This window comes from Capricornis sumatraensis, chromosome 10 (genome assembly GCF_032405125.1).
Source record: "Capricornis sumatraensis isolate serow.1 chromosome 10, serow.2, whole genome shotgun sequence".
NCBI lineage: Eukaryota > Metazoa > Chordata > Mammalia > Artiodactyla > Bovidae > Capricornis > Capricornis sumatraensis.
Genome location: NC_091078.1, coordinates 25,560,737 through 25,572,568, shown reverse-complemented (window position 1 = coordinate 25,572,568; position 11,832 = coordinate 25,560,737). Strand labels below are relative to the sequence as shown.

Sequence of the window (11,832 nt, the reverse complement as noted above, 5' to 3'; positions counted from 1 at the left end):
GAGGTTAGAGCCAAGGATCCAGGCCGCAAGGCCGTCCGGCGCGGGCAGGGGTCCCGGCAGCCCAGCCCCCGGAGCCGGGCAGCCCAGACTTGGCCTCGGCCAACGCGCCGCCGCCGCCTATCAGCGGAGCGTAGGGGCGGGGCTGGCTGGCTCCGCGGCGGCTCCGCAGGCGGGCGGGGAAGGGTGGGGGGGACCGACCGCCGCGCAGCTCCGGCCGCCGCGCGCAGACACCGGGCCCGGCTCCCGAGGGCGCCAGCGCGGCCCCGGGGAGTGCGAGGAGCCGGAGGGCGCGCGGCCTGCCGTTGGCCGCCTGGTCCGCCACCCTCGGGACCCACCCGCCCCCGACGTGGGGTCCAAGCCCCCGGGAAGATGGTGTCCTGGATCATCTCCAGAGCCGTGGTGTAAGTGTCGCTCACGGCGCCCCTCCGCCCCCACGCGAGGCCCGGGAGGCCGGGGGTGGCGGCAGGGGCCGGGAGGAGAAGGGAAGGCCCGGGCCTGGGCGGGGTGGGCTGGCCCGGCCTCGGGCCTGCCCGGGGTCTGGGAGCCCTCGGCCTCCTCACCCTAGTCCACGTCGCTGCGGGGCTCCCTGCGTCGGCCGAGGGCCCGGCTGCTGCGGTGCGGCCGGACTGCGTGCGGCTCGTCGGCCCTGCTCCCGCGGCGCTGGGTGGGCAGGCGCGCAGGGCAGGCGGCGCGCGCTCCCTGCTCCCTCTCCCCGCGCTGCGCGGCACCGCCCTGCGGGCCCGGGAGCGGCGCGCCTCGCGGCGGCGCCCTGCGCAGGCTCCGCAGAAGCTAAGCGCGGGAGGCTCGGCGATCCTCCTGAGGATTTCGTGGCAGCGCCGAGCCTTTGTATCGTGCGTTGCGGGTCTCCCAGGGCCGCTGATTGCCTCTCGGTCACGTGTGGTAGGAGGAGAGATTTGTCTAAAAATCCGAGACCGCTCCCAGCTCAGATCCCTAGGAAGGGTCTCAGTTGCCCCGAGATTTACAGCTTATCGAGAAAGGAGCTCATTATTGAATGGTGACACTCGCCTGCTCGAACGGATCCCAGAATTTGGCCCTGTCGTGGTGGATATATTTGCAAAGGGATTGAGAGATTGCAGGTGCCTGTTGCCTTTGTTCAGATTATCCATTCATTTCATTGTGCTTTTAGCACTAAGTTACAGGCCCATAAGAAAAAAATCCGTTGAGTTGTGGGGTTTACTCTGTAAAGGTTGGACTACAATTTAAACTGATTTCCTCCAATCCTTCCTGACTTAACCCCCACCTGGAACACGGGAAGTCACGAAGTAAACAGCAGTGACGTAGTTATAGCCAGGGGCCCATGTATTCATTAATCATGATCTCTGTAGGAGTATTATCTCTGTATCTTTCTGAAATGTTTTCAGGTGGCAGGCCTCTCCGATTAGCTTTATAATGTGGAAAAAAAGAACATTGCCAGATTGCTCATTTATTTCTCAGTCAGAATTAGCTAATTTTTCTGTTGTTTTGTGTTTTGGTTTCTTTTGGGTTTGTTTTGTTTTTTTCTTTGAGAGTGAATCAATCGCTTAGTAGCCCTGTTTAACTTTCTTTACAGTAGCATTCAAGATGTGTCATTTGATGGTCTGAATGCAGTTTTTTTCTTCCTCGGTATAGTTTTTAATTTTAAGCTTCAGAGGATTCATCTGTACAAAACTAAAATTCAAGAAATAATACCACACATGTCTTAAGGTTTTGTTTTTTACTTTTTTTTTTTTTTTTTGCCTTTTGGGGCTTTCTTTTGAGTCTTCGTTTTCATAACACAGACATAACTTTCCTAACCTAGTAGATGTCTATCAATTGTTGTGTCAGTGCCTGGAAAATCAAGTATCCAGTTAAGATATTGTCACGTTGTTTTGTTTTTGTTTTTATTCTCGGGGTTCCTTAACCAGTTCTTTGACAGAAAATTGTGAAGCACTCATTTAATTTACATTCATCAAAGTCAGATTTTTGTTTTTGATCATTAATTATGAGTATGAATGTCTTCTATGTGCTATCTAGAACACAAGGGTTAATAATGTATGACCAATCTTAATGGAACTGACGGTTGCAATACCAGATACCTGCAGGACAGGGTGAAGTCTTCTGAGTTACACCCAGAACTATAGGGTTTAGACAAGGAAAGGATTGCATCTGGTTGGAGAATCAGAAAAAGCAAGGGAGATTACATTTGAGATGGGCCTTCAAAGACGGACTAACTTTAGACAGCCAAAGATGAAAACGGAGAGGATTCCAGATAAACTGGTCACTGTGAGCCAAAGAACCGAGAAGGGAAAGCCCGGGTTACTGAGGACTTAGAGACGGGAGAGAGAGAAAGCTGGAAAGGTAGGCTGGGGCCCGTTTTCAAGGAATATTCGCACGGAGAAGTGATAATTATTATTAGGCAGCCATGGATTTGCTTTAGAAGATTCTGTGCCTTAGGTAAGATGGTTGTGAATGGTGAGACTTTGAAGATGGGAGACCCCTTAAGGAGTTCCCTAACTGGAGAGAGGATTAAAGCCTGCAGTGCTAGAATTTACAGAATTAAAAGTGCAAGGCAAAGGAAAGGGAGATAATAGTGAGGGAGAAAAGGTCATGAGAATGTATTTATCAAGTGTCAGGAAGTTTCTCTCTTGAGCCCTTGAACTATTAGCATATTAAAAAGCACACTTGCCAGGGAATATAAGCATCATTATATTTTGTCCCTCTGTTCCTCAGTTTCCCTTTCTCTAAGCACTGAACGTTTTCTACTCCCTTGATCACACGTAAGAGTAAGTACATGAAGGATCAACCCCAGGGTTTATACAAAGTTGGAAACCTTTTCACACTCGCAGATAGAATTTACTGCATTCTTTCTAATCCTCAGGAACAGCCAGCTAGTCCTGAACCTAAAGAAGGATCAGAGAGTTCTCTCCATATGAATCTTGGGCAATATGAACCTTGGGCGATATGAACAAGGAACACAAGGACCCTCTTTAACCTGAGCTCCCTGAGTGCGTGAGCACTTTCTCCCTAGCCCGGTGGCAGACCCTTACTAGGAAGAGCACCGACTTGGTAATCAGCCCTGGATGCCAGTTAATAGACCTGGGCAACATACTAAATCTGTGTTTCATCGTCTTAGAAATGATTATAATATTTACTACTTAAAACTGTTGTCAATATTTAATTTAACTAAAAAACACGAACTGTGCCTGACATTTGTTATGCGCTTGAACTTAGTATATAGATAGAGTTTTTTGTTTTTATGAGAGAGAGAAGTTAGATGGTGTAGCAAGAAATATCATTGGACTGTCGTCGTCTTTAATATTATCATTGAAAACCTGGAATTTAGAACTAGCTTTGGTTGTATTAACCAGATACATGACCTTTAGTCAGTTCTCACTGATTATAGACCTCTGTTTCTTACTCTGTAGAGGTAGAAGGATCTGGTAATCTCCAAAATGTTTTGTATAGCTGTAGCATTCTGTGATGCTGTAAGGATTTTCATTTTTTTCCAATCTGTTTAAAATTAGCTTGCTTTATTTTTACAGGCAAAATTGAAAGGTTAGTTAGCAATTATTAAGGGATAGTAATCTGAGACTACCAAATGATATTATATGTAATATAATACGTGATACCCATAACCTTCTAAAACATGATTCTTAGAGGTTGAGGGAAGTCCCATTTTTCTGATTTGTGTCTACAGCATACCTGGTCATTATGATCAGGACTGAACACAGATTGTCTGAATTCAAATATCAGCTGTGCCATTTAGTATTGGCTGTTGCTTACCCCATTGGATTAAATGTGTTCACATACATAATGTTCATTCTCCTCCATCAGGTAGATAGTAAGTTTTCAGTAATGTTAGTATGAGTTATTATGAGAACAAGAAAGAACATATTCACCTACAGTCTCAGCATACTGAACATTTATTTTCAGTTTACATTTTTCTTTGTCTTTCTGTGTAGGTTACATAGTGGTAATTAACAGTATAGTAAAAGTAATTTTTACACTGCCATTTATTGTTATATGATAAGCATCTCCTACATTGCCCTGAAATCTTATATCTTCCATTTGCTCAGGCCACTATTGATAATTTTCATAGCCATTCTTTGATCTTTTAATTACCCTTTTAGATCATTTCTAGTATTTCATTATCATGGGTAATGCTATAATGTAATTATAATGCTGAATTGGACATCATTTATGTATACTTTTTAAGTAAATATCCAAGAGGAGTATTTCTGAGTCAAAGGTTATAAATATTTTTGTGACTTTTGATGTCAATTTCCAAATTAGTATCCAAAAAATTATTAATACTTTACACTACCACCAGCAAGATGTGAGTACTGTCTCGATCACAGTGTAGCCAGATTGGGAAGGTTTAATTTTTTTTATGTTTTCCTGCGATTCATGGGGTCGCAAAGAGTCGGACACAACTGAGCAACTGAACTGAATGAATATAACATTGTTTTCTTCTGCATTTTTCTTATTAGCATTAATATTTGTCCTAATATTTATAATTATGTCATATACAAATAATCTATGCACTTTACCCATTAATCTCTTGGCTATTTAATAATTTACTAGTTTGTCTGAACTCCTTCGATTCAGTTCAGTTCAGTCCAGTCGCTCAGTCGTGTCCGACTCTCTGCAATCCCATGAACTGCAGCATGCCAGGCCTCCCTGTCCACCACCAACCCCCACAGTTCAAAGTCACATCTGTCGAGTCCGTGATGCCATCCAGCCATCTCATCCTCCGTCCTCCCCTTTTCCTCCTACCCCCAATCCCTCCCAGCATCAGAGTCTTTTCCAATGAGTCACCTCTTCGCATGAGGTGGCCACAGTACTCGAGCTTCAGCTTTAGCATCATTCCTTCCAGAGAACACCCAGGACTGATCTCCTTGCAGTCCAAGGGACCCTCAAGAGTCTTCTCCAACACCACAGTTCAAAAGCATCAATTCTTCGGTGCTCAGCTTTCTTCACAGTCCAACTCTCACATCCATACATGACCACTGGAAAAACCATAGCCTTGACTAGATGAACCTTTGTTGGCAAAGTAATGTCTCTCCTTTTTAACATGCTATCTACGTTGGTCATAACTTTCCTTCCAAGGAATAAGCGTCTTTTAATTTCATGGCTGCAGTCACCATCTGCAGTGATTTTGGAGCCCCAAAAAATAAAGTCTGACACTGTTTCCACTGTTTCCCCATCTATTTCCCATGAAGTGATGGGACCAGATGCCATGATCTTCGTTTTCTGAATGGTGAGCTTTAAGCCAACTGTTTCGCTCTCCTCTTTCACTCTTCATTACCTAATAAATTAACCTTAAGTCCTATATGATGCAAGTGCGTTTCAAAATCTAACTATACTTCTGTTTAGATATTTTAAATTATCCAGAGAGTTCATAGTTTTAATGCAGTTTAGAGTTCAACTTGTTCATTTTTTATTTTGTGATTTTTTCACTTCTAAATATAAAATATTTACTCCAAATATTTAATTAGTACTATTTTCTCGTATAGAATTTTTAGATAAATTTAGAAACTTCCCTTTAAAGTCCATAAATCTGCATTTCCCTTTTTATATCTTAACACATTTTAATTTTCCTTTTACTATAATTTTGTTATCTGGCAGTAGTAGTAAAACCTCAGTTCTCTTTCTTTAATTGGTCCTCTTCCATTGTATTTAGTGAGTATCTTTAGAGTCTAAATTACATACCTTAAAAACCATACTCCAGCGGTTGTTTCCAACATCATCCGTTTTCCCTCTCCACTTTATCTTTCTTGTCAGTATGCAAACATACTATTATTGCTCCCATCTTAAGGAAAAAAAAAACCTCTCTCTCAATCTGCTCTACTTTCCATCTCATTTACCTATTTCTCTTCCTCTCATTAAAGCAAAAAACTCAAAAGAACAGTCTACATACACCTTCACCACTCATCCTTTGGGTCGCTCTTGAACCCATACCAATTAGGCTCTGCCATCAACTCCTCCACTAAAATTACCCTTCCGTAGGTTGGCAGTGGCCTCCACAGGGCCGAAAGTGTCGGTCCTTTTCTGACTTATCAGCCGCTTTTGATACAATTGCTCTTCCTCTCCTTGAAATGCTTCCTTCACTTGGATTCCGAGAAACCTTGCTTGCATTGTTTTCATCTTAACACACTGGCCACTCCCTACTTGGTCTGCCTTGCCACATTCCTCCACATGCCCTGAATTATTAAAATTGATGTGTCCAGAGGCTAAGCCTTTTTCTTTTCTATCCACACTCCTTTGAGGGCTTTTGTTAATTTACACCTTCAACCCAGAGGTCTGCTAAACTCATGATCATATGTATTTTTAACTGCTTGAGTCTGCATGGAAACATCTGTTGGGTTGGCCAAAAAGTTTGTTCTGTGAAACATTACAGAAAAACCCAAACAAACTTTTTGACCAACCCAACAGAAGTCATCTTGAACTTAAGCTATCCAAAACTGAACCCCTGAATTGCCTTTTTGATCTGACTTTGGCAGCCTGCCCAGCTCAATTTTTGACAATTCAGTGCTTCATTAGTTCAGGCTAAAAAACTTGGCATCATCCTTGATTTTTCTTTTTCTATTGTTCTCTACATTGAATACTACAGTAAATCGCGTTGACTCCTTCAAGATCTATGCAGCATTCAGCCAATTCTCATCACCTTTACTTAACATTACTCTAGTCCAAGCCTGTTTCATTCCTGAAATGTATTATGATAGAAGCAACCTGCTTCTACTCTTTGTATGTATGTATATTTGTTAAGATTATGACAGGATTAATGAAAAACAGCTTGAGTAATTTTTAAATCATTGGGAACTTTGAGGGCAGTCACAGTTTACTAGTGATTTTTCTTCCTTTTGGTAGAATCTCAATAGTAGCTAAAATGACTGTTGTTGTTTATTTGCTAAGTCATGTCCAACTCTTTTGCGACCCTATGGACCGTAGCCCACTAGGCTCCTCTGTCCATGGGATTTCCCAGGCAAGAATACTGGCGTAGGTTGCCATTTCCTTCTCTAGGTGCTCTTCCTGACCCACGTGTACTGCATTACAGGCAGCTTCTTTACCACTGAGCTACCAGGGAATTCCAATGGCTAAAATAATTTCTTTCAATTAAGTTAAGGTAGATTTTAATAATTACTTTATTTACCAGTTTTGATGAGTTCATCATGTAAATAGCTTAAATGTTCCTGAGTGATGTCTAAAAGAATAGGATACTTTGCTTTTAGGTAATGAGAAATAAGGAAAATAGGAGCAATGATATTTTCAAAGAAATTTGAAAAGCTAAATATCTTAAACATGTAATTTTCTGTGAATGCCCTCCAACAGGTCATTTTTGCTGTCTTCCTTAATTAAGACAGAAAACACATCCTAAACGTTTGGGTCTTCTTTTCATCGCACAGGCCAAAACTTCCAACAAGATTCCTTTGTCAGCCTTCATTTCAGAAACAATTTGCTTTTGTTCACTTTTTGTCACTGCTGCTATATTAGCTATTTCTTTTTCCACTGGATTTTTTTTTTTTTAATTTTGTCCCTGCCACATGGCATTTGGGATCTTAGTTTCCCAACCAGGGATCGAATCTGTGCCACCTGCATTGGAAACACAGTGTCTTAACCACTGGACCTCCACTGTGGTTTTTTTTTTAAATAATTTTAGCACAGAGATTTTTATATTCTCTTTTTCTAGTATAGATTTAAATGTTTAAATAAACAATATATGTGCTTAGTCATTCAGTCATGTCTGACTCTTTGTGACCTCGTAAACTAGAGCCCACCAGGCTCCTCTGTCCATGGGGATTCTCCAGGCAAGAATACTGGAATGGGTTGACATGCCCTCTTCCAGAGGATCTTCCCAACCCAGGGATCAAACCCAGATCTCCCACATTGCTGGTAGATTCTTTACCATCTGAGCCATCAGGGAAGCCCAAATAACCTGTATATTACAATAATAATAGTATAAATGGGTAACTTAAATATCGTAAATATGATATTACTGTTTTGGTCATCACATGGAGAAGATTACTGCTGAGTCTCTGTTAGAGGAACATGAGCTTATTTCTGTCATTGGTCATGCATTTGCCTTAAACTGCCGCTTTTGTTGAAGTTAAATGACAAGTTAAAGATAAAAATTATTATAAGTGTCTTTATGTTTACAAAACTGTCTGTTAATAGGTTAAGCATAGTTATCCCTATTACTGAAGCAAATTTACCAGGTTCAGGTATGTTGGAATTAACAAAAGCCAATATAACTAAAATTCAGGTGAAACGTCCTACTAAGATACTACTGTGGTCAGAGATGACGGTTGCAGTTGGAATGGAATTATTTAACAATGGCTAGAGAGTATTTTAAGTAAAGATCAGACTAGCTAATGTTAAAATAGACAGCTCTTTATATTGATATTCAAAGTATTTACTATTTCACTGGAAAGTGAAAGTGAAGTCGCTCAGTTGTGTCCCACTCTTTGCGACCCCATGGACTGTAGCCTGCCAGGTTTCTCTGTCCGTGGGATTCTCCAGGCAAGAAAACTGGAGTGGGTTGCCATTTCCTGCTCCATATTTCACTGGAAGATCCTTTAAATATGTCAGAGTTTCTTAAGCTAGCACGGTTGAAATTTTGGACTGGATAGTTCTTTCTTGTAGGGGGCTGTCCTGTGCATTGTAGAAGGTTTAGCAGCATCCCTGGCCTCTAGTCACAAGATGCCAGTAGCACCTCCCACAGATAGAACAGCCAAAAATATCTCCAGATGTTGCGTGGTTCTATTGGAGTGATGCTATGCAAGATACAATGCCCTCAGCATCCCCATCTGAAAATGGCTTTGTTGTTTACTATTTCCTGCTTCTGTGGGAGAAAGTATAAGCCATAATGATATGGAAATTCATAAAGCATCTTGGGATATCTTTTAAGAATTTTCTAGATAAAATACTGTTGCTGATGATTCTCATATTTTTTATACTATTTCAGAATTAATTTCTATTTCAGAATGTACAGAGAATTTCCCCAAATTGATGACAATTGTTGGTGCAGCACACTTTGAAAATAATTTTTGTAATCTCTTATTCTGCATACCAACTCTCATAGTCCTTATTTTCTAAATTTATAAATGAAATGTGGTTTACAAATTCCAGTTTTCCTGGCCTCGAAGTTGTTGGCATACTGGGATTTGAATGCAGAGTCAAGGGTTACCAGCATGTTGCTTTCTTTACTATTAACAGTCTCATCAACTCTGCAAAAGCAGAACTACATAAAAAAAGAAAAATCATGAAAACAAAAGTCATAAGAAAAATCTAAACCCAATAGACTTGTGCTGGCCAGTAATTCAGAATTTAATTTCAGAATGTATTCAAATGTTTCACTGCAGAGAGCATTAAAATTTTCAAGTAATAATATACCCATTTTACCACTTTTTGAAAGAATTATTCTCACCCATAAGTAAACCCAAGTATTCAGCTGTGGAAAATTTCCTTAACCTTTTATGTCACATTTCTGAGTTATGTATTATATATAGTTTGCTATGACTTTTACAGCAAAGTACCACCAAGCTGGATAGCTTAAACAACAGAACATCATTGTGTCAACAGGGTTCTTCCTTCTGCGGGCTGATGGAGAGAGAATTTGTTGCATGTCTCTCTCCTAGCTTCTACCCTGATCTCTGCTTTCATCTTCATCTGGCATTCTCCTTTTGTGCCTGTTTCTGTGTCCAAATTTCCCATTTTTATAAGGATACAAGTCATATAGGATTAGAGCCCACCCTAATTACCTCATTTTAACTAGATTACCTCTGCAAAGACTCTGTCTCCAGATAAGGTCACCATATCTTTTAAGGGGGACACAATTCAACCCGTTAACAATCTCTTTTATAAAAACAGGAAAACTAGTATATGGCAAGGAATAATTTGAGGGATTGGATTAGAAAAGTAGGGGTAAACAAATCTAACAAAATAGCTGTCTATACATAATTTGAGTTGTCACATGAGAGAAGGAATACTGATTTTTCTACTTTAACTGTGAGATGCAAGGCTAGAGCAATAAATCGATGCTATAGGGAAAATAATTTTAATCAATGTAAGGGAAAACTCTGACACCTGGTGTTGTTCAGCATTGAGACTTTAGTGTCAGCATGAAAGGAAGAATAGAAAGCATGAAAGGAAGAATAGAAAGCTAGTTATGGATCTTGATTATATTATTTGTATGCTTCCTAGAGAGAATCATAGATAAATTACTGTGAAGCATTTTCTATTTAATAAAACTACCTAGATATTTAAATGAACACATTAACCTTGTATTGGGCTTCCCTGGTGACTCAGCTGGTAAAGAATCCGCCTGCAATGCAAGAGACCTGGGTTCAATCCCTGGGTTGGGAAGATCCCCTGGTGGAGGGAAAGGGTACCCACTCCAGCATTCTGGCCTAGAGAATTCCATGGACTCTAGTGCATGGGGTCGCAAAGAGTTAGACACAACTGAGCGACTAAGCATACACACACATTAACCTTGTATTACAACAAAATAAAGAATAATTAAGAAGCAGCATTGTTTGGCATTTACAAAACAGCGTGATTAGATACTGAATAAGAACTGAATAAGTTACATGCTAAAGCTTCTGCTGACATGACACTTTTTCATTATCAAACTGTAATCACCAATCTTAAGGGCTCCCAACCAAAAGAGTAAAGTGGATAAACTGACTTTAGTCTGGGGAGACACTATAATGCTGGTACCAAAACCAAAGAACACCAAAAAGAAAAAGAAAGTTACAAACCAATATACTTGATGAATATAGATTCAGAAGTTCTAAACAAAATATTAGCAAACTAAATCCAACAATACATAAAAAAGACCATACACTATGACCAAGTGGGATTCATCCCAAATTCATAACGATGGTTCAGTATATGCAATTCAGTGTAATACACCACATTCAGTTCAGTCGCTCAGTCGTGTCCAACTATTTGCAACCCCATGAATCGCAGCACGCCAGGCCTCCCTGTCCATCACCAACTCCCAGAGTTCACTCAAACTCACGTCCATCGAGTTGGTGATACCATCCAACCATCTCACCCTCTTGTCGTCCCATTCTCCTCCTGCCCCCAGTCCCTCCCAGCATCAGAGTCTTTTCCAATGAGTCAACTCTTCTCATGGGGTGGCCAAAGTACTGGAGTTTCAGCTTTAGCATCATTCCTTCCAAAGAAACCCCAGGGCTGATCTCCTTCAAAATGGACTGGTTGGATCTCCTTGCAGTCCAAGGGACTCTCAAGAGTCTTCTCCAACACCACAGTTCACAAGCATCAATTCTTTGGTGCTCAGCCTTCTTCACAGTTCAACCCTCACATCCATACATGACCACTGGAAAAACCATAGCCTTGACTAGACGGACCTTTGTTGATGATGTAATGTCTCCGCTTTTGAATATGCTATCTAGGTTGGTCATAACTTTCCTTCCAAGGAGTAAGCGTCTTTTAATTTCGTGGCTGCAGTCACCATCTGCAGTGAATTCGGAAGCCCAAAAAATAAAGTCTGACACTGTTTCCCCATCTATTTCCCATGAAGTGATGGGACCGGATGCCATGATCTTCGTTTTCTGAATGTTGAACTTTAAGCCAACTTTTTCACTCTCCTCTTTCACTTTCATCAAGAGGCTTTTTAGCTCCTCTTCACTTTCTGCCATAAGCATGGTATCATCTGCATATCTGAGGTGATTGATATTTCTCCCAGCAATCTTGATTCCAGCTTGTGTTTCTTCCAGCCCAGTGTTTCTCTTGATGTACTCTGCATATAAGTTAAATAAGCAGGGTGACAATATGCAGCCTTGACGTACTCCTTTTCCTATTTGGAACCAATCTGTTGTTTCTTGT

General features: G+C 41.1%; 1 protein-coding gene across 1 annotated transcript in view; it reads left to right on the top strand.

The window, feature by feature from the left end:
* The first annotated feature begins 253 nt into the window (after positions 1-253).
* REEP3 (receptor accessory protein 3) overlaps positions 254-11,832 on the top strand; it is a 100,319-nt gene continuing 88,740 nt past the window's right edge. Inside the window, exon 1 of the mRNA XM_068981602.1 lies at positions 254-401. Within this exon, the coding sequence (XP_068837703.1) occupies positions 370-401 (32 nt within the window). The 5' untranslated portion in view covers positions 254-369. The remainder of the gene's footprint in view (positions 402-11,832) is intronic.